Source organism: Hesperophylax consimilis, chromosome 18 (assembly GCF_061612785.1).
Source record: "Hesperophylax consimilis isolate HC1 chromosome 18, BYU_Hcon_1.0, whole genome shotgun sequence".
Lineage (NCBI taxonomy): Eukaryota > Metazoa > Arthropoda > Insecta > Trichoptera > Limnephilidae > Hesperophylax > Hesperophylax consimilis.
In genome coordinates, this window is record NC_142853.1 from 6,277,225 (window position 1) to 6,299,995 (window position 22,771).

General features: G+C 35.0%; 1 protein-coding gene across 3 annotated transcripts in view; it reads right to left on the reverse strand.

Moving 5' to 3' along the window:
- Positions 1-400: 400 nt before the first annotated feature.
- Positions 401-22,771, reverse strand: part of LOC149415291 (uncharacterized) — a 159,821-nt gene continuing 137,450 nt past the window's right edge. The window contains exons 1-11 of one of the 3 annotated variants that reach the window (XM_089642469.1): positions 15,947-16,231; positions 14,903-15,862; positions 14,090-14,663; positions 13,459-13,659; positions 11,578-11,800; positions 9,879-10,021; positions 7,935-8,157; positions 7,522-7,642; positions 7,179-7,333; positions 5,818-5,986; positions 401-5,150 (exon numbers count right to left, since the gene is read on the reverse strand). In XM_089642469.1, coding sequence (XP_089498595.1) covers positions 4,974-5,150; positions 5,818-5,986; positions 7,179-7,333; positions 7,522-7,642; positions 7,935-8,157; positions 9,879-10,021; positions 11,578-11,800; positions 13,459-13,659; positions 14,090-14,663; positions 14,903-15,862; positions 15,947-15,970 — 2,970 coding nt within the window. In that variant the 5' untranslated portion in view covers positions 15,971-16,231 and the 3' untranslated portion in view covers positions 401-4,973. Of the gene's footprint in view, positions 5,151-5,817; positions 5,987-7,178; positions 7,334-7,521; positions 7,643-7,934; positions 8,158-9,878; positions 10,022-11,577; positions 11,801-13,458; positions 13,660-14,089; positions 14,664-14,902; positions 15,863-15,946; positions 16,232-22,771 lie in introns of those variants that run through there. The other 2 variants (XM_089642467.1, XM_089642466.1) reach the window with 2 other exon arrangements.

The window sequence follows — 22,771 nt, forward strand, 5'->3', positions numbered from 1 at the left end:
GAGCATGAGAATTTATTTTCCCCCGAAATACGAGGAAGAAAAAATAACCCATCTTGTATTCCGAATTAAATTATTTGTTTTCAACGTGATGATGAGATGGAACATTAAGCATGCAATGAAATCTGCAGAAAATTAGCTTTCTTGCGTGGTGCTAACATAAAAAAGCATACTCTCAGGTAAGACGGAACATTTTACAAAAACATCTCAAACGTTCCAAATGATAATATTTGTAATAACTAAATTGTGATATTTAGCATGTTCATGACACGGCGAACACCTTTTCTCTTCCTCTCGACGGAAGCCGGGACCAAAGGCAAGATTGGGTAAATATTTTGTAATGGGAAAACCAAGCAAACAGGGAATGAAGAAAAAACAACATAATATTATTTGAACTTCACCGTTTATTTATTTAAAATAATGAGTACGAAAATTGTTACTTTTCATTAAAATCGTAAAATATAGTACAAAATATACAAAAAACTATGTTTACACATTCAAAGTACAAAAAATTAAATAATAATGCTTATTTGGAACCATAACTATTATATACCTATCGTCAAAAATATTTATAACTTGCTTTTACCAGCAGCTTCTCTCGCTTGATATTATGGAGAAATTATATACAAAGAATTTTCCCATGGTAATGATAAGTAGCCAATGTCACTTTCCAGTTCTCCAACTAGTCCCATGCAAAAAATCACATCTATCAGTCGCTCCGTTACAAAATGAAAGAAGAAAAACAAACAAAATACACTATCGCATTTATAATAGGTTAGAATTTATTATAAAGAGTTGTAATTTGATTATCTTACTGTACAAATTGCTATTATTTATTTACTGGTTACAAAATTGTTTAAATAACTATATTCCTTAAATTTTCATAAATTCATTAACGAATGTGGATTCTACACATCTCAAAAGCCACTTAATGTGTCTGCAACACATGAAAAGATGAAAAATTTAAATCAAAAAAGTCACATTCTCATAATTATTATTTTGTAATAAATTGGTTAGCGACACCCAATGATTAATTTATTCTTATAAATGGATTTAACAATTTTTATAGAATACTTATAAAGAGTCTATCAGAACATTATTGGGCAATAACATATTGTAATATCGAAGGTTATCAATTAAATTTGACGCATGAATGTTGTTGGATTGCATTAATGTTATCATTAGGTATAACTGTGGTGAATAATAACTTCATATGAAATAAAATCGTTACATAGGCAATTAGGCATGTGTGCTTCATAAATAATAATATGTACTTGACAGAGGCGGTTCCTTGGTATATGCATTTGTGAATTGCACTGCTCGTCTTCAGTCTTCATATAATTTACAACGACATATGTGGCCCAGCGAACACGAGTAAGGGACAGCATCGGGGGTATCGAGATAGCTCGGTCCACGGAAATAGTGATACAACGAGATAGCTTATGCTCATAACAGTAAATCACATGATGGAATAGTGGAGATATATAACTTATCCCGTGCACGCGCAAAGCTCATTGAAGACAACCGATGTTTGCACAACTTTGTTCAAACGTAATTCAATGCGTCAAGAGGGAATTCGTTTAGGAATACTAATTTACAATCTTAGCACTAATAGGCACTCGTACGTGGTGAATTTAAATGGTTTCGCGAGATTTTCAGCAAAGAATTTTCAGCGAAGAATTGCATTGCAACATTATTTATTCAATTATTTTACAAATGTAACTTACTGGAGTGAATGAATTGCAGTATCTCCATTAGTTAATTTTCTACAACTATACTACATCTTACTAGGTACATTTTAAAAGTAAAATGCACTGCTACCAATTTCAGTGATAAGCTGCCTCTGGTACTCTATTAATCGATTGTTATATTATTAACGTGACATTATTCATTATTCTACTAGATAAGATAAGATTCCTGCAAGAAACCTATTTCGATGAGATGATTACTAAAATAGAAAAATCTAAAATAGCTTGCTTTTGCTTAACAGAGAAAAATCAGAAAAAAAGAACAGAACACTTGAGATTTTTTTCTTCTATCATTCTGGTGTAAAAAAGTATGCATGTTTCCAGCACTTGCCTTTCCTTCCACAAAATTTGTGGGTCTCTTCAAGATAGCCCCTTTCTTAACTTACCTCACAACATCGCTCACCCAGTTGACGAAATAGTTTTTATGGTGATACACAGTAAGAACAGGATCTCTTCTTCTTGTGAGGATTTTGATGTGAAATATACATTTGCGAACCGAAACGCGAATTGAGCCACAAATTATGGGAAAGGAATGAAGCAACTGCAAGCGGCGTCCGCGTCATTTGCGGTTGCTTCATTCCTTTCCCATAAGTTGAGGTTCAGCTCGGCAGTTCGGCTCGTATACGTCTACGTAGCATAAGAGTATAGGTACACATTTTGAATTAATCGCAAATTATTGTCCGTGACATATTAAATTAATTGAAAAGAAACAAATACTAACTATTATTGATAAAAAAATATAACCTCTGATTGTTTCATTAGTACACGGAGATCATAACATTTGCTTTTATTTTATATTTGGTAAAATTAGTGTAAAATTGCATCATATCTTTGGTCACATTTAAAAAATCTTTAAACCTTAATGCGTTTGGCAATAATATGTATTAATTGAAGAGTCAGTATAAAAACTTTGCTATTTGCTGCTTTCCCTTATCTCGCCAAGAGATTTGGTTGACTGTAAATAATTTTATTTACCTAATAAATAATATCAATCAACAACCACTCGAGCGATGGAGGTTTCAGGGCGTTTGGTTTTGGATACGTCGGCCCTCATTAAAAAAACCATACCTCCGAATATTTATCAAGAAAAATATAACCTACTTACTGAGCTTTATCCAATGAATCCACCTATATTTCACCGTCTATCCCATATTTTTAGGTTGTATAAAAAAAAAATTGAAATAATTTGGAAAAAACTGTCTATCTTATTTTCGGCAGCCATGGCTCAAGGCCTAGAGCAATGAGACCTAAATATGAGTAGCCATCATATTTAGGTTATGTTGAAAATCACCTGCTTAAAATCTGTAGAAAATAAACATTATTATTTTCAAGCATACAGCTATTTCAGAGCTGCGTTAAAAAGTTTATTATATTATTTATAAGTACATACATACATATTCTTAACTTATGAAGGGCTGTTATTAAATATTTAAAAAATCAATTCAAAAAGAAAAAAAATGCAGAATGCGACGAATCATTTTATGATACAAATTAATAAAGAGATGAGGTCATGTTTTATTAACATTTTAATCTAATTTGTATGAAAAAGTTATTCTTATCAAATACACTGTTTTATCCGAACACTTTGCTATATTTTACACGGCATAATGAACTAACTAGATAATTAATAATATAGAACATAATAGATAAATTATAAAAAAACCAACTCTTTAATAGTATAATTTGTTGTACTTGAATTATTTGACAGAAGTGAAACATCTTATTTGAACTAACGAGTAGAATATATTATTTTACAAAAAATAGTACCTATGGGAAACATTACAAAAAATGGTTTAAAGCTATTGTGAATAAATTATTGTATGTAATAATACCACCCTTTATGGATTATATACAGGTGTCCGGCGGTAAAGTGCGCTACCTTGGGGAGATGATTTTACATGATGGTAGAACTAAAAAAAGATAAATAACTTTCGTAATACCAATTTTTATTTTCCGATACAAAAATATTTTACACAGAAGAATATTTATTTTCCCAACTTTTAAATAAATACAACTTCGTTGGAATTTCTAAAAACGTTATTTATCTTTTTTACTGGTACTATCATGTAGAATTATCTCCATCCTGTATTACTAAATTGATTAAAAATGTGTACATTTATTTATGCATGTTAACTAGTGAATCTCTCGTACAATAATGAGTCTTAATATAAGATAAATGTTAACAAAAACAGGACAGCCATTTATTGATTATTACTTTGACACTGAACATATATTTCTGAGAAGTGTGATCAATTCTCATTTGAAAGAAATCTGAAGTCGCCAATTTACACAGGACTGTTGTTTCACTCCCAGAAGTAAGAAAAATTTGTGCTTACTTTGGGCTCACGGATCTCTTCAGTAGGTGATATTGTGATACAACAGTTCTTGACTTCAAGAGGCTTAAGTCTCTTTCTTTCTTTAGTGGGCGTTATGAAAATATTTAGCAGATTATATTTTGACAGAACCTACTTACTAACATGTGAAAACTGTTAGGTAGTCTTGATACAAAAAGAACTAGAACTCTATGTAAAACAAATTTATCATCGCCGCAACCATTAAACACTGTTAATTTGAGCATTCTCACCACTTACTAGGAAAAGTAATAGAAATTCCCTGGCAATCTCTCTTTCTATCACCGTAGATTTCATCAAAAACTTATTTTTTGTCCAATAACTCTCTGTTCCGCGATCTACCGATTACCCCCTGGATATGGAAATTCTGATTTTCGCTCACATTTCAGAAATGTTGTCATATGCAGTAGTTAATGGTTACAACAGCAATTATCATCTATATAAGTTCAACACCGCATATGAACCAATAATTTCAAACACGTTTTTTTGGTATTGAAGCTTTAAAATTTTGGAATTGACCAATAGTCTGCTTGTACTCGGTTATATTCAATACCGATAATGAACCATCCTCGTGGAGTGGTTTATTTATGCATCCCCAGTACACAGCAAGTAGAGAGTGTACATGTACATCCTACAGTTATTTGTCCCTACTGAACATATTTACAAATGGTTCTTCCGCACTATTGGGCTTATACTGATGATATTTTTAAAAATAATGATAACGGATTAGGTCAGAGCTCTGAATGAAAACTACTACCCAAAATTTCAAACCAGTCTACAGAGAATTACTAATTATGTATTTATTGGCCGAAACACATTTTTTTAATGTAAAAGGAATCATATTAACTTAAAACAAGTAGGTTTGAATATGTAACTATTAAACAATACATAGAGTGGTGTGGGAGGTATTTGTGGGCGGTAGCGCCAGTCTTGCTTCATGCAGAATCCTAAGTCTTGGACCGAGAGGAACTCCCAAAGCTCTGAGACGTTCTTCTCCTAGGAAGGGTAGTTCTGCAGCTCCTACTCTTTCTTTTTCCAGCAGTGGTGCATATTTCTGTAATAAAAAATGATGAAATAATAATGTAGTTCTGTTTGCAATAAAGCGTGAAAAGGGCAAAGAGTGAGTATTTAAAAGTATGTATATACATACTTATAAATACTAGTGTCAGAATCAGTTAAGGATAGGAAAGCGAAAGGAATTTTTAATTCCTTCAAATAATAGGAGCCGGAACCGTGCAATTGCAGTGATAAAGAATTGTGCCCCACGCACGTCACAAAGCGCTGCAATTGCAGTGTTGACCTTATACATTCATTTTGTCTTTGGATATTACTTCTACTGGGTTCGCTAAACACAAAAATCAAAATGTCACATTATCAAGTATTGTATTTTTATTTATTGAGTATTCTTGCCCGCTCCTACGGGTTAAATGATTTATGTTAGTATGTATTTTGAAACTACTAATGTCGGCGAGTGACGAGGCGAACCACAAGTGCAATTGTGTAAACGCGGTGTAAAGTACAATAAACAAAGCAAAGCGATCAAAACAAATATAAAACTTGAGGAAAAACAATGTTTTGGGAGGGAAAATAGTACATAAGTTTGTATATTGTTTGGAAGTATGAAAAAAAGTAAAAATTTAGGAATAATATAAATATCCCAAACTAGTTATAAATTTGAATCCTTTGAGTAAACACGTAATAAAAAGGTAAAGATGACACACCTCATATCCTAATTTCTTTAAAAACATCCTCAGCAATGGTGGCTCGTCCCCAAAAAACTTTGTAAGTTTCTTAACACGACTAGGATTAGCCAAACTGGAAGCGTCCATTCCGCCAAACCCATTGCTGGCTGGGCAATAGCTGGTGTCCATACGAGGCATCGATTGGGACCTGGAAAGACCATAAAATTAATTTATTGACATTGTTTCAGAACTCTGGGATAACAAGGTTAGATCTGACACAAACCTTTAGAAGATAATGAGGTCTAAGTCTCGTTGCATAACATTGTCGCTTTTAATAATCTTCATAGGATCTTGCTATCCCAAGAGGCGGACATCCTAATTATGATTTGGTTTTAAATTTATAGATGTTCGACTTATTCATTTGCTAACTGCATTAGAAGAGCTATCTACATCTTCATCATATACTGATGCAAAACAATATAGAACTCGTCAACTGCAAATTTTCAGTACTAAATTAATCCAAAAAATTCTCCATGTACTGCTGCCTACTTCACAAAACGAAACAGATCTTCGTCTCTAGAACTAATCGTAAATGATCGGTACTATTTGGGAAGTGTTCATTGTAAGAGGCGCGCGACAAACTAAACAACCCTCGACCATGTCAGCCACTGTTTCATGTAACTTCCTTATTCTCCTCCGCCTACATGAAATCAGCGACTCTCGGTGGCGGGCCCTATCTCTACCTCACTAACATATTATTGTACTGCATTGTGTAGTAGCTGGGAGAGTGGAAATCCATGTGTGGCCGGCCGCGTCATGCTGGTATGATGAGTTACATAAAGACAACCAGTTGTAATGAAATACGAAGATATTACATGATGGGTTTAAATTGAAGTAACTTTAATGCTTTCGTATACAATATATAAATTGGAAATATTTAAATTGAAGTTATATGTATTATATTTTGGATGTATGGATTTGTGAATATTTTTTCTCTATTTTTTAAAGGAGGCACAGCCTCCCCTGCCTCATGGCACGAACCACCACTGCAGTTGTTCTTTATACACAGGGACGAACAGTCAGGTTAAGTGAGGTTAAGCTACAAATAAAAACAATAATAGCAATGTTTTCTGTTGAAATTACCAATGGGAAGGCATTGGATGGAAACAATGGGTAATTTACCAACTTGATAGAAGTCTATGGCAGTAAAATGCGAAGAATCAAATAGGTTTTGTGTAATAAAATATTTCACCGAACCATTGTCTTCATTGAATGAGGCCGGCAACAAAACGGCCAAATAACGTAGTAGTCTACACATTTGACATTGAATTGAAATGTAAGTTCGATTGGATATGTCAAGTTCTCATAGAGAAATGGTTGTTAGATGCCTAATGCCTTACCTCTGTTGATTTCTTAGTGCAGTGATTTCTCCTCTGATGTTTTCCATCTCCTGAATCATGAGATGCTGTGTTCTCATCTCACTGGAGAGGTGTGCTACTGATCTTGCCAGCGTAACAACATGGGACTCGAGACGTTGAAACCGTTTGTTGATACCCTAGAAAAAAAAAACAATTTCATTATCGATACTGAATACAGATTTATCTTGCTTTCGTTGTACACCCACTTTTTTAAAAATCTTAAAAAGAGGGAGAGGTTACATTAGTTATGACAGTGGTAGGTATGTCTTTATGTGAATAGTTTAGTATTTATGTTTTTCAAAATTTTATTGAGCTTTGAACTAACCTTAATATCATTGACTTTCTTCCTTTGTTCAGTTGCATTTCTCCGTTTGTCTCTGACAGGCCGACTGCTCACTGAACTAGATGGAAGAGATGAAACGCTTCCGTACCGTCTTTTGGATAACCTAGGGGAGAAATGAAGGAATTATCGGGAAAAGACAAAAGTAAGGTTATAAATTTTGGACATTTTCGACACTGGAACCATAAATTATTTAGAATATTATGCATGCAAATTTACACTGTCATAAATTTTTCACAGAGTTATCTGATTCTTTTGAATTTCAGTGACATCAAGGATTTTTGTGTAATGTCTCATTTTTATGACATTTGTAGAAAAGTGTTAGCGATGCCATCTATTAGCTGTTATGAAAACTAACATTGGAAGAATGAAAACATTGAACAAGGTTTTAGTTTTACCTAGGATCCGTTGGCTGGTATTTCCCCAATCCATGATTAGCTGGTTTCCTGACTCCGAGGAGCTTCAGCACTTCGCAGTACATGTTCTCCAGGCCTTGGAGTTGCCTCCTGATGGCCCTGGCATCCTGCGTGGACACATCACTGTCAGATTGACCATCCAGCATTGAAGACAGATCCAGACTTCTGGTTGTTGTTGAGGTTATGTCAGTTTCTAACCCAAACACTGTGAAGTAAAAAAGTTTACATGACTCGCACACCTAGATGAAGAGTAGTACAACTCAAAATACCTCTTTTTTCAGGAACAGCAAAAAACATTTTACTCGATTTTTATGTGACCGATTAAAAATATTTTTATATAATGTTGTTTGTTATTTTACTAGGATATTTATTTGCTCAATTACTTATCATCAAATACACGTATCACCTGTTTATTAATTAATTTCGTGTTATTTTAGTATTCGTGACTAAATAATAATAATAATAATAATAAAAACGTTTATTTGACAATAATTTTTTACATGTTTGCATATAGTTTGTACACATACATTTAGATGATTATATTGTCAAAAGGGCAACTGCTCAGCTGTACATTCCGGATTTCTCCGGGAATGTAGCTGGTTTTCAGCAGTGCCTTTAATATAATGTGTTATAAATCGATAAATACAAATTTCTTTAAAATAAAATAAAATATAAATTCAGGATTAAATTTACATAAAATACATAGATAAAAATAAAAAAAAATAATAATCACAAGTAGGTGTCCCTTTCATTTTAAATTCGATCAATGATGATGTTGTGCGGTTGACTGTGCTGTCAGCAACCATTCGCTGCAGAGCTTCTTAAAGCACTGCAACGATGTTGTTGTTCGAATAGGCAGTGGTATTTTATTCCAAAGTTTTGACGATGAGTAGCTAAAACTACCCTCAAAAACAGCAGTTTTATGTTTGGGGAGAACAAGTAAATGGTCTCTTTGGCGTGTACTATGTGCATGTGAGTCACGGGACCACTGCAGTCTGTCAAACAGATAGGAAGGAACCTTTGAATTCATCAAGTTGAACAGTTGACACATTTGATGTTCTCACATTTTTTAATAATTTTATCAACTCAAATTAATCAACTATTATGAATTAGTAAAATTAAAATTCCTTACTTTTGTAAACAAAACCGGAGTATCTGGAGTTGATATGTGGAACGCCCGAGAAACAAGACAGGTTCAATCTCGAATACCAAATCAACTAAAATAATTCACGCTTTATGACTGCAGTTAATCACGAATACAAAACTAAGTCGAAATAATCCAGTCTTTGTGCGTATTGACAGCACCTTCCCCTACAGCTGGTATGTCGTAATTGGTGATGTGTTACTGTTGTTGGTGGTTGGTGTACGTGGAGCAACTCAGAAAGACTAACTTACATCGCCATCACATTATTATTGATGGAGATTTTAAAACAGGTGTCTTTGTAGTTTGTGTTGTTTTCGACGCAGATTCCGAAAATCACAAAAACTCAATTTTGAATTATTTCGAGTTGTGCTACCCTTTATCTAGGTGTGCGAATTGTCATGAATTTGAAAATGGAGAAGTATTGACGACGTAAAGTCTATTAGAGTAATATTTCCAGTATGCTTGCTAGCTAAAGAGTTTGTTACGGAAACTACACACAATCAAATTTACCGTCCATTTTGCATAAGCCTTGACTCTTGATAAAGTAAACTTGACCGTGTGTGGATGTCAATTTGCATGGAATGTACTTGAAGACAGAATCGATTTACGATCAATCAATCTTTAAGCGTCATGTGTACACCAATGCCCAATGCCCAACCAATACAAAATCGACTCAAAATGTGATGTAGATTCACTAGTTTCCCTCTTGTACTAAGAGTTTCCGGACCTTCATTATCAATTTATAATATTTAATATACTACTTTAAAATATTGACAACTTACTATGTTTTTTATACTGGACGGAATGATCTTGTTTCTTGGAGGAACTGCTTCTGTGTTTGGGCGTGTGTTGCCAGTTGGCCCGCTGATTTGGCAAAGCTCCCCGATTCTCTGAACTGTATTCAGGTTTGCTGCTGTAGGGTAAACTAAAATAAAATACAATAATGTTACAGCAACAATGGATCAACTTTCACATAGTATGTTCATTTAAAAAACTCGCCTGTTTCCTGTAGAAAATACCGGAAGTTAATTAGTAAATTAAGTGGTCATTTTAAACAGACTTATTTGCATACTGTGTAATGAGATAAATAAAAAATATTCATACAAGTAAAGAGATATTGAATAAACTTTCTTTGAACAAAATTTAAAAAAGTAATTCCTCCTTGACCTCTTGTCTTAGGTTTCTGTAATGCTACACAGATGGGGATAGTAAGAAAGATTTTCCTTATCAATGTTATTACACATAAATGCGAAATTAATATGTACATCATTACAGCTCTACATAGTGTTTCTCTCTGTCTTTTGCACTTCTTCATAGAGCTTTAGTTAATTTTGATGTTCTCTATTAAACTCCTAGTAGTTATCATTTCTTTATGGCCCCGTAGTAAGCGTTCAAAGATGGTTTGAAAAGGAGGAATGTAAATACGAATTTTAGAGGGAGCGCGCTAATATTAAAAAATGACAATAATTTAGCAAAAATGGTGAAAATATTTATCAAAACACGTCTCGTTTGAAATAGAGCTAAAATTTTTCGACAAATGCTTTAGTTGCATTTAAAGATACACTGTGATTTTTTCCTTTTTATAACATATTAAATAACAGAACAAAACATGTTTCAATAATTTGCAATAACTTACTTCGCAATTTTTTTTCTATCGAGGAAATTTCATATAATTAACGTTTCGGCACAATAAATGTAAAGATATCTTCAAAAATATGGGTAGAAATTGGGTATGCGATGGTTTAAATAATCATAGCGGATTTAAAACACGCTTTGTAAAATTACGTACATATTGCTTACAGGCATGCCACTAATAGCTCTATTGTAACCTCTTCCACTTTCTCATAAGCGTATGTATCATACAATAGATTATAACAGAGTGCTTAGCTGCACAATGATTCTCAAAATTAGTTATTGACTAAGAATGGCGAAGTCCTGTTTTAACTCAACAGTTTTGCATCTCGTTTGCCTGTAAATTTTTTTACATTACATTGCCGTTTCAATATGGTGGTCGTTTTAATCGTTCAGTAAAGATTCTTTTTTTTAAATTTGAAATCGTTGTGTTAACTTTCTTATCAGCAATTTTTTTCCTTTCTGAAGAAATTTTGCATAAAGAGTGTCATCAAGATAGTGACTTTTCTTTGGACAATTTGTATTTGAAATAAAAAAGTTTACTTAATTTTACCTACCAATAACTTCCGGAAAATGACAATATGCAGTATTCTCCTGAAAATTCTTGAATTCGGTAGCTTCAAGAACGATTTTTTATATTCTAAGTTATGTTATCTACCAAAAATTTTTCATAAAAATAAACTTTTTTTATATTTATTAACTATTTTTGTTTTTTCTTTACCTACTTATTATTTTGGAAGAAATTTTAGGTTTTGATTTATTAAATAAGAGAAAATTAAAAGCATACTTTTAGGAATGCGAAGTCTACTGTTCACAGAACTGCTAATGATATATTGTAATAATTCTTACCTCTGATGTTTGAACCTTGCAGAGTTCCTGGGTGTAGCATCGGGGGTGGATTGCGTGGGTGTAAGGGGTGGCAGGGGCGGAGTCACACTGGAAGTAGTCTCACTTCCCGGACCAGGATTTCCATTCTGGACTGCACCACTGCTCAGACTTAATCCATGCATCTTTGGTTCCAGGATTTGGCGCAGTTCCGATTCCACAATGTCTACCCACTCTGAATCACCGACTGAAAAAAGAAGAAAGAAAAGGTTAATTTACACAAGATGGTATGCAGACGGCACTCGTCTTTAGAAGACTGAATTTGACTCCAATCAGACATTGATAGAATTGTTGATGTTGGAGTGAAAGGAATCCTGAATCAATAATAAGTTAATTAAGCACAATATTTATGTTAGGTTAGGAACCACCGTTATACTGCCGTCATAATCAAAAAGGTAACAAGGGATTTTCAATAGTCAAAATCTGATGAACGACTGGCTGATTAAGTGCGTGTTCCAAATTCGGTGCTTTGTTCCTCTGGACTGCAACGGCTCCGTGTTCATCTAGCACATGATCATCTGCCCCTATTTCTTCATAAGTATCAGAACCAAATTGACGGCTTGGCTGACTCAGGTAAGCCATCTTCCATCTTTAACCCACACTTGTATATAGAAAAGACTAACCACTTCTCTTTAGGTCTTTACCATTCTTATTTATCCACTTTTAAGCCACTTTGGAATTTCTTCCTGTCTTATTAACATTAGAATACGCCGCACAGCAGTTCCTTTGACTAGAACCGGTAATCTATTACAGCCTGCACCTCAATGTTGGAGAACTTTGAATGGCAAGAGAAATGCTAGAGGGTTTTAAAAGGTATTTATTTATCTTGTTAATATTTCGGTTCAAATATATTACATAAAATAGAATTAATCCGGTAGCATTTTTATGTAGTTATTGTGTTATTTTAAATTGTTTCAACTTTGAATATTATTACTAGTTAAAATTTGATTACCATAGAGACAGCGCGCTTGAGGTGATTTTGCACAAAAACGGCGCTATATATATCATCCAAATATTATTATTACGAATAATTTCACCTATTACATGTAATAAATAGTACATTAGAATGAGACTTGCGAACTCCTAGCTGCCTGCTTATGACAGTATTACAGATTCAATTCAAATCACTTCATTGCCTTTAAAAATACATATTACAAAAGATGCCTTTGATGCCTGGGATATTGGAAAGGTATTTAACCAGAGAAAACTTTGTATAAGTTGAAGAGATTATAATATAAGATTGTCTCTTGCTCTCTGTTTAGAACACAATTTAATTGACAAAGAAAACCCTGGATTAATACAGAAGTGCATTTGGGCCTCTAACACTGAAAATTAAATATCTTAAATGAAGGGTAAATATATCATAGAGCCATCAATGGATGAATTAATTTGGTATTTAGTTAAGTATCCCATATAATTTATCGCATTATTATTATCCCATATGGTTGACGAATACACAATACCGCCCAAAGCTACAAAAATCTAATTGTGCAGGAGTGACAAAAAACATTTGAGGTGTTTCAACTTTCCATGGCACGTTAAAAGTATGTTGTGGAGGGTGTATTGGAGATAGGCGATATTTCATTCAAAATATAACCGATGTCTGGTATTGCTTGTTTGCCGCTGAGCATGATATCTAGTGGTAGTATTAAGAGCTAAGAATACAGAAACAGGGGAATTCGCTTTTCTATCGAATGCTATTTTCATACTTTAAAGTTTCTGGGAAGTTAGCTAGACCAGATTAAGATAAAGGGTTAGTACAGAATAAATACCGCAGTAGACCTGACAGGGAGATAGTGTTAGAAGTAATTTATGTTTTATTTCGTCTTTTAATCAGACACTTACCGTGTCCATTTTTATCGTGGTACATTTTATTACTGGATCCGGCTTGTTCCGACGTTCCCGCTGCATTCCTTCCTTGGGTGGCTCCAGGAAGTGGATCCGACTCGGTGCTGGTGTCATGGCCCACATGACGACCGCTGGAGTAGGCCGCACTTCCTCTTCCGGAATCCACATTCGATGAGAGGCCGCCATTCTTGTCGTAATCTGAAATTTTAATATTAAGGTCAAGAGACTTGTGTTGTAAATTAACTGGATTCTGAGAGAAATAGTCATATTTATAAACATAAATACATCATAAACATTGGAGGCTCCTTCGTAACCTCTCCCTTTTTCATAAATGAGACATATTAACCAAAATGCAGATTACAAGGGAGCTCTCGGTGGCAGGACCACAAATTGGCACTTTTGGCTACTTTTAATGGACCGTAACTTCTTATACTATAACCTAACCACGAGTAATAATAATAATATTTGGCCAATTTATATAGCACCGTTTTCGTGAAACATCATGGCGCTGAGTAAAATAAATTTATGGAAATTGATTTATAATTGATGCAAGTACAAGTTAAAAGTTTTACAATTTGGCTCTTGAAAAGCAAAACGAATTAACCGATTTAATTCCAGAAATATTTACCTGAACTGGCTGTTGATCCAGGATTAATCTTTTTGCTATGTACATTTGTATTTCCACCTTCATCACCATTCTCAATTTGTCTTTGCGAGCTGTGAGGAATTCCGTTAAACACTGGAGTTTTCATTCCTCCATAGATGCCGTCACTTTTGAGGATATCTCCATTTGGATCATTCTTCATCCTCATTTCATTTTCTAAAGAGCGGATGTTTTGCTGAACAAGACCGTTGGATCCGCCACGATCTCTGCTGTCAAAACTTCTTCCTTGAGCATTTAGCCTGGCTCTGAATCCTCCATCATCAGAATCTTTTTCATGTTCAATATTTGGTGTATTTCCTGTTCTTGATAAGGTTTCTATCAGGTTTCCATGAGAACCCCTACGCTGTTGTTGTTTAAGTTTGTTGCCAGCAAGGGGAGTGGTAGGGTTGACCCTCTCATGACCCATGTCACTTTCTTCTTCATCAAGATGTGATTGGGAATTGCTTCTTCTTGTGTCTGCAAGTCCTCTTTGTCTAACAATCTCTCTCTCCATTTGTTGAGGACTTCTCACATCACTCGATCTGCTGTCAGTGTCAACCTGAAATATTAATAAAAATACCAATATTATGCTCACACTGTTATTTCCAGAAATAAATATTCACGATTTTAGAGAAATTAAAAACATTTTATCCTATGGTTAATATTTAAAAGGAGAAAGTCTCACTATTATAACAAAATAAATCTTAACGGATTCATACGTGATTCTGTAAACATTTTCTAGTTGGAAGGTAGGTGGAAAATGAACCAAAACAAAAATATCAAACAAAAAACACACACCTGAGACATGATCTGTTTCAGTCCAGAATAATTAGAATTTTGGGATTGGATGTCACTTGGGTAATTACTAACAACTCTCCCAACATTTCTCTGTGGGGGGGTTCCAGGTCCCCCATACTGGGGCTGGTAATAAATATTATCAGCTGTTCCAAGTTGGTGGACTAATTGTGAGTGTGGCCTATTTGGTACATCTGGGGTCATGGTTTGCCTCGTGAGCAGTTCCTGCGACCTTGCCTGCCCAAGGCCGTGTTGTGGAGTAGAGCTGGCACTGGGTCCATGCCCCAGCAAATGCTGCTGTTGATTCATCATGATCTGCTGCTGCAAGAATTGCTGCTGCGTCATTATTTGCTGGTTTGGAGTCTGAACTCCTGCCTGCTGCAATGGTGAACTAAACTGTTGCATCTGGTAAGGCCCTTGAACTGAGTTGTTCTGCATTTGCTGTATTTGCATCAGATGCCTGGTGTATTGAACATCATTAGTTCTTTGCTGGGGAGCAGGCCTTCCATAAATTCCTTGGTCTCCTGGAGTTTTCCTCGACGCTTCTCTTGAAGCATTCAATGCAGCGTTATTGGCTTCCAGTTCAGCTCTTTCTCTCATGGATTTTCTCAGTTCTTCCGTAACGTTATTAAGGCCTACCTCAGGATCAATTTTGGAGTCGCCATCGTTATTGTCTTTGCCTTTAAATCTACTGGATATCATGTCTTTGAGTGTGTGATAAGTTTTGGTCACCGATTTCGAGGTAATTTTTGATTCTTTGGTTGATTCTTTGCCGTCAGGAGAGGAGATGGATTGGGATCCCCCGTTGGGCATATCCTCGTACTTGCAGTCGGCCCTAGACCCGTAGATGAAGGTCTGTTTGAGAGGGATGGGAGGGTTGCTTGGCTCCGAGTCGTGATGTCCGCCCCTGGAGGTGCCGGCATGGCGGAACCCTTCCGCCGGTCCTCCTTGCGCCTGCCGGTTCTGAAACAGAAACAGAACGTCTCACTCAGTAATGAGTCACTCGTGCCGAGATTTATAACACTCTGGAGTATAAAGTTCACTAACACTTTCCAAAGCGAACTCGACCATGACTCGCGGGCATCCGGTGTCTATCAAATGCTATCCATTCGTCACTGGCGGTCGGGTGGATTCACGATGAGGACACAATGCGCGGCGCATAATACGGAGGCAGTTGCGGCCTTCTACGGGGCGTTAGTTCCGTCGGGTATCAGGTGAAAAGTGTTAGACAAGGAAGTGGCGTAATTGCCGCCGGTTCACGAGCACGAGCGGTAACATCGCGGGACCATAGCACGACACCTAACTACTGACACTATGAGACCTCGCCGCCTCCGGGTGCAGAGCAATACTGGCGCTGGGAGGAGTCGGCCTGGAGGGCGGCGGCCGAGGGAAGCACGGAGAGCGAACTAAACACTGAGCCAACAATGCCTCTGCGTCGCCGTCACTTCTATTGTTTTATATTATGACAAAAGCGGATTAGCAAAGATATTAAAAAAATACAACGGTTTGAAACTTTGTTTTACATTTAAAAAAATCAATAACAACAAGAACGTACTGGTAAAGAATTTAAAAAAGGCGATTGCTTGTGTAGTGGTGCACTCATAATGTACTGGATGGACAAAAAGAAATTAATAATATTTTTTTTTTGTTATGAACCTGACGAACGAAACAAAAAATGTAAAGAAGAATATTAGCTTTGAGCATCAGTATCTTTGGGCATTTTTGGGGTAAGAGGGGACTTCTGGCGGGTGTTCCAAACTAGTCCGAAAAACTTTTTCGAATCTTTCGATGCTATCGGTGTGCATAAATACACTCAAACGTGTGCTATTTAAAATGATTTTCTTATACAACTTAACAGAACAGTGAAGAATTTGACTTATAACCAGTGTTTGCTTGGTTAAAGCGGTCTTAAACCAGGCTCAAGGCCGGCTTTACCACACCAACGTTGACGAGAGTGTAAGAATCTAATTAGTAAGACGGTTAGTAAACAAGCCTGTTTTAAAATGATTTCCCGAAGGTTGTGCCGATTACGGTTGCATCAAAGCGACCAATTCCGTTGCAACTGTACTGTTGTAACAGATTTCTTCACAGATTACAATCGAACATAAAATGTAGGTGTAACCTGCGTTATACAAGTTGAATGCATCCGACTCCATTTGTCTAGGTTTTTCCCACATATATCTCATAATTTTATTGTTTCATTGTACCTGTTCTCAAATGAATGAAGAAAATAGACTTTTACGGCGTGATTGCAACACGTTCTTATAACAGCAATCGCTTTCATATTACGAGTACTTGAAGATATCTGGCCACTGAATCAGAATACATGTAGATTCATTTGACTGAGATATTTAGGTTACATCATCATCATCATCACTTTTGGCTCTACAACCCCTGGTGGGTCTTGGCCTCCTCAAGAGTCTTCCTCCACTCATCTCGGTCCCGCGCCAGCTCTCTCCAGTTTCGAAGCTCCAAGGCAGACAAATCTTTGAGGACGTTGTCGCTCCATCTTAACCTTGGCCTTCCCAGGCTCCTTCTGCCTATCGGTCTTGAGCTCAGCAGGGACTTTGGTTCTTGATGTTCGGTCATTCTCTCCACATGACCTAGCCACCGAAGTGGCATAATTCTAAAAATCTACCGGATAATTCAACCCCTAGAGCCTTTTTTGGAGATATTTCTACAGCCCTACACGGACTTATCAACGTCATGCTATCTAATTTTGTATCAGGATTGAAATAATTCTTTGAAACAACATTTAGCATTTGAAAAACATTTGTCATGGTTTGCAAATCTATAAAAAGTATAAAAATTCAACTTGTGTATATTTGTGCTCGCAAAACTCGAAAAGTAGTCGATCGATTTCGATAAAAATTTCCAAGTTTGTTCTTATTAGTGCCAGGAGTGTTTGGAGAGTGGTTTGAATGAGAGAAGAAGTCGGGGACGCCCAAGGAATACTTAACGCAATATCTCTGCACCAGAATGAGATACGAAATCGAATTAATGTAATATAATGTTTTTTTTTAAATTAACGTTGTGGTATACAGTAGTGAATGGTGGAAGAAGTTGGAGTCGCCCCAAAAAGACATTAGCAATAGCGAAGCATTCCACTAGTTTTACAGTAAATATTTTTACATAAAACGAAAAAACGGCGAAGATTTGTAAGTTTTACACCAACCTTGACTTAAAAGGCCTTGAAAAATCAACATTATTGAGATTATTATTATTTTTAATAATAACAATATAGATTTATAAGATTTTTTAATTACTTACAATTGAAACTTTTTTCGTGTGGGAACTATTCTTATATTTTTTAGCACAGGGTGAACACAAAAAGCGCAATAAACTCGTGGTTTTAGTAAAGTTTGGCTTAAAATCACACTTTGGAACTAATGACTTCCTTGTGGCTTCGAGACACGCGAACCAACCGGATTTTAAGTGTCCATTACAATATGCTGCTGCATTCGAGCGATAAAAAAGTTTTTAAGGATACGAGTTCTTGCTACTGTCGAAATAAGTTTATTCTGAGTGCTACATGTTATACGAACGTAAGTGGCATTTATAAATCAATATTAAGGTAAAAGTTTTTCGAACTGGTTTGGAACAATTGCCCACAATCCCCCCATACCCCATATGAAAATGCCCATAGATACTGGATGTGTAGAGACGTTTAGTCAATTTAAATTTAGACTCGCGATTAAATTGCACAAAATTATTTTTTTTACTCCTTTATTAACAACTTCGCTTTGCCGGCTTCTATGTTCCTTCATTCCTACAATATGGGTCTCTTCAAGACCTCCTTCCTCTACTCAAAAAGACATTCCACATAGCTCCTCAAAGATGACATGTGTAGAAAATGAATAAAAAAAACGAAAATAAAATTATTAGCAATTAAATAAAATTATTTTTTTGGTCCATTCAGTAAGCCACTAAAAAAGTAAATGTCTCTTTAAAGTGATTTATTTACCTGTTCGTAATGATTGGAATAATTAATTTATTGAAGACAGATAACATCAGTATACATTAATAATTGCGATTTACTCACAAAAAAATCCAAAATCGCTTCCAAAATCAAGCAAAATTTAATATTTTAATGGCCAATATAACATAATTTAGACGCTTAATTATAAAACAAATGCAGCACCTAATTCGCCAATCAACCGAGCTCTTCATACTCTAAATAGTATTTGTTTATACTCCAACATTGACATTTTTTCAGATTCACTGCCCAAATTCAAACGTGGCATCGTGTCAATAATATAAACTGTTCAATGCGCATACATACAGACTCACACACACGCAAACACTCACACATACATTACATACACCGATATACTACAAACATCATCTGGTAATTAAGGAATAAACACACCACTTAGCAGACATTACAAGGTAACATATCATAGGTACCCAACATGAAGTACCTAATTTCTGTATATTGTTTCATCACTGTAAATCATTTATTGTTTGTTTCTATAATATAAAATAAAATAAAAAAGAAACATCGCTCATTGATACTAGATATTTGCTATAATTGCCTTTAATTTAAAAATATTTTTTCAGTTTGGTTGGGTATATATATGGCCTCATATCCAATTTTAAGTTTTGAATGAAAAAGGCTGCTCAGTATGAATTTAGATTATGATAAAGAATAGCGATATTTAAAGAAGAAAAATGAAATTAAGAGATAAAATACAATACTAGGCAAACAGAAGAACCTTAGTATTAGAATATTTTATTGAAAAACATAGTTCAATGATCGATAATCTGTATATAATAATGCCTTTTGGATAGGCTTTGTTCAAAAGGTTTGCAAAATGGTGATCTAACCCTGAGAAGAAAGAATAAGAACTCTTTTCACGATATTAAAGGAACAATTCAACACATGTTTCAACCTTAAAAAATAAAATAAAAGATACAATAAACTGACGCACGAACAAAGTGAAAACAATGCCGGTCACGTAATAAAACGGGCAAGATTTGAATATTTATTTAATACCGAAATGTAAGTTGAAGATTGTCCACACGACATTTCCCTACCAAAGGATGGACTGACAGACGGACAAGGCCGGTCGCGTGTGAGCCGGATCCGAAACACGTAAAAAAGGACATACCATTTAAAGCAATTGATATTTGAGATAAGTATTGATGGTACAACCTTTTTAAGGAGTTCCCAGAAAGTTGAGTTGCATATTGAAATGTTTTATTGTGGCATTGTGCCTCGAGGAAGACTTGAGTGGGAGGCTTTCCCGGAAAAACATAATGATTATTCAAAACCTGCGTTCTTATGATGCCTGGCTTCATAACGACTCAGTCAAGAATATTACTGCATTACATTGCACAAAATTTGCGCAAAATTGTAACGTAATATAAACTAGAATCAGGTAAATTCTGTGTCGGATACAAAAAAAAAATATAAAAAAAACATCGAATTTATGATGAGGTCAAGGATTTTGATATTTCATTAAAGCTAAGAAGCAGTGAGATGTACCTTCATATTTTGTAGATGATTGAACTTTGACCTCTAAAAATAAGTGCGTGCATTTATACAAACCAACTAACACACCGTTTAATTCATCCATACAACCTCTCATATACTCTTCTATTTTCTGACTCCTGACATGGCCCAACTCAAGTGTCTGATTTACTTGATCGTGCCATGTCTTCCTCGGGCGTCCCCGATTTTTCCACCATGTTAAATACATAATAATTCTGATTGCATTGTAATAATACTTGAAAGGGCTCCGATTACAATATAGAACGTGTTGATGTCATTCCTGTGAAATTAAAACTGGATGAATAGTGCATTTTGAAATCGCATATTAAAATTTACAGATAGCATAATAATTCCCACGGAAATCATTGAAAACAAAATGTTTTAATATTTAAAAAAAAATTACAGTTATAATATTTTTTCTTGTCTGTAACATCCCTTTGTAAAACTAAAATATTTTTAATGAAGTTTTTTACGCCGGACAGTCATGTATATTCATTTTGATAAATATCGTACTATCTGCCTTCGAAAGGCGAAACAGCTGCCATGTTAATAGGCAAATAGAATAAGCTAAACTAAAATAAACACGAAATGGAGTCGAACAAAATAAACACAAAAAATTCTTAAAATGGGACAATCTGTCTAAATATCTATTTTTTTAAAGAAGGGTGTTTGGTATTATTACGAATCTACTGGTTTAATCAGAGAATGATGAAATTTTGCACACTTGACCTTCAAAACAGGAGGAAGGTCACTGTGTACACGAGATTTCAAAAAACCACCCCGCCCCCTTTTCCTACTCTTTAAAGCGGAAACATGGTACTTCTTGATGAAATTTTGTACACTTGATGTTAAAAATAAGATGTCTACAATAAATTTTGAAAAAAAATGTGTAAAGCTAGAGCAACGCCGGAGACATGCGAAATAGCTTTCTACAATTTTTTAGCATCAATAATTATGCAGTTATTTTTGCTCAATGAACGTTTACTAACTATTTTTGATTTTTGTAGACATGTGAACATCTTCTGAACATTGAAGTTGTTAGCAGGTAGTCGTGGCAGATGGCAAGCGATGAAGAGATGGGATTTTAATTCAATGTACTCATTGACACACCGAGACCGAAGGCACATTTGTAAGGAAAACTCATAAAGTAACGTTCTGCCATTACGGCTGGACTCACGGACTGAATTGACAACTACTGCCAAAGGTTAAGCAACTGCAGTGGATTAAGAATAAATTTATTTAACAAACGCGAAAGATAATAATTATTCAGCGCGATCTATTTTCTATGTACTTAATAACTTCTATTTATTTATATAAAGAAGATCTACAGTTCTACAGTTTTATTCCAAAATTGATGTAATTATTCACACTTGACCTTTATGACAAGATTACGAAAACTAACCGCATCCCCTTTTCTCACATTTAAAAGCAGAATTTAGATTCTCATTAAATAAATTACACACTTGACGTTTAAAATAAGGGCAAAATTACTGTCTAAATCTGATTTAGAAAAATTGTGTGTTAAGCCCGGCCAACGCCGGGGATTTAAGCTCGACTTAAATATTTTGTTTATAAGGCGATGCACTACGTCGTGTAATATTTTAAATTGAGCCGCTATCGATAACAACCCTTACGTAGATGGCGATAAGGTTTAAATTCCCGCTTAACACCTTCCGCCTGTTTTGATTTATGCAGTAAAAAAACCTGGCCAAAAAGTGCCTTCTATTGTATTTTGTGGATGTTCAGGCATAAATATTTATTTTTTTTCGATTATTTTATAAATAACTTAATTTGCCACATTATACAATAAAATCATAACCGAAAATGGGTTCGTAAGTAGGAGATTTTGAACTTTAAAGCAGTTTTCATAGGCCTTTACATTATTTTTTTCTGAGCTTATAAAAATACTTACCTAAAAAATACTCAATTATTTCAAAGGCCAAGATGTATTCTACTTGCAGTATTTAATTAAAGCATCTGAAACATTTCTAGGTGACCAAATTTTCAAACCAAAAACACATGATTTTGCATTACTACGTATGGCATCGCCTTAAGGTTGGGGTGGTTGAGACTCCATCGCATTTGATAACCATTAAATAAGCACCGTGTTGATTTTTTGGTTTTGATTCTATTCTCGGCCCGTTTTAGCTTTTGATTAAATAGTGATCATCTACCAAGCATAAAAGCATGACCATCAGATGCGATGGAGTTTGAAACACCCCTAGCCTAATATTATAAATTACCTAATTGTTATTAATTAAAAGAACTCTTTTGGAATAACGACCATAAAATATGTAAACTTCTACTTTTGGAGAGATTTTTTATCGGAGGTTGGCTATTATAAGGGCAATCTACACCTTGAAAAAAGCAATCTTATG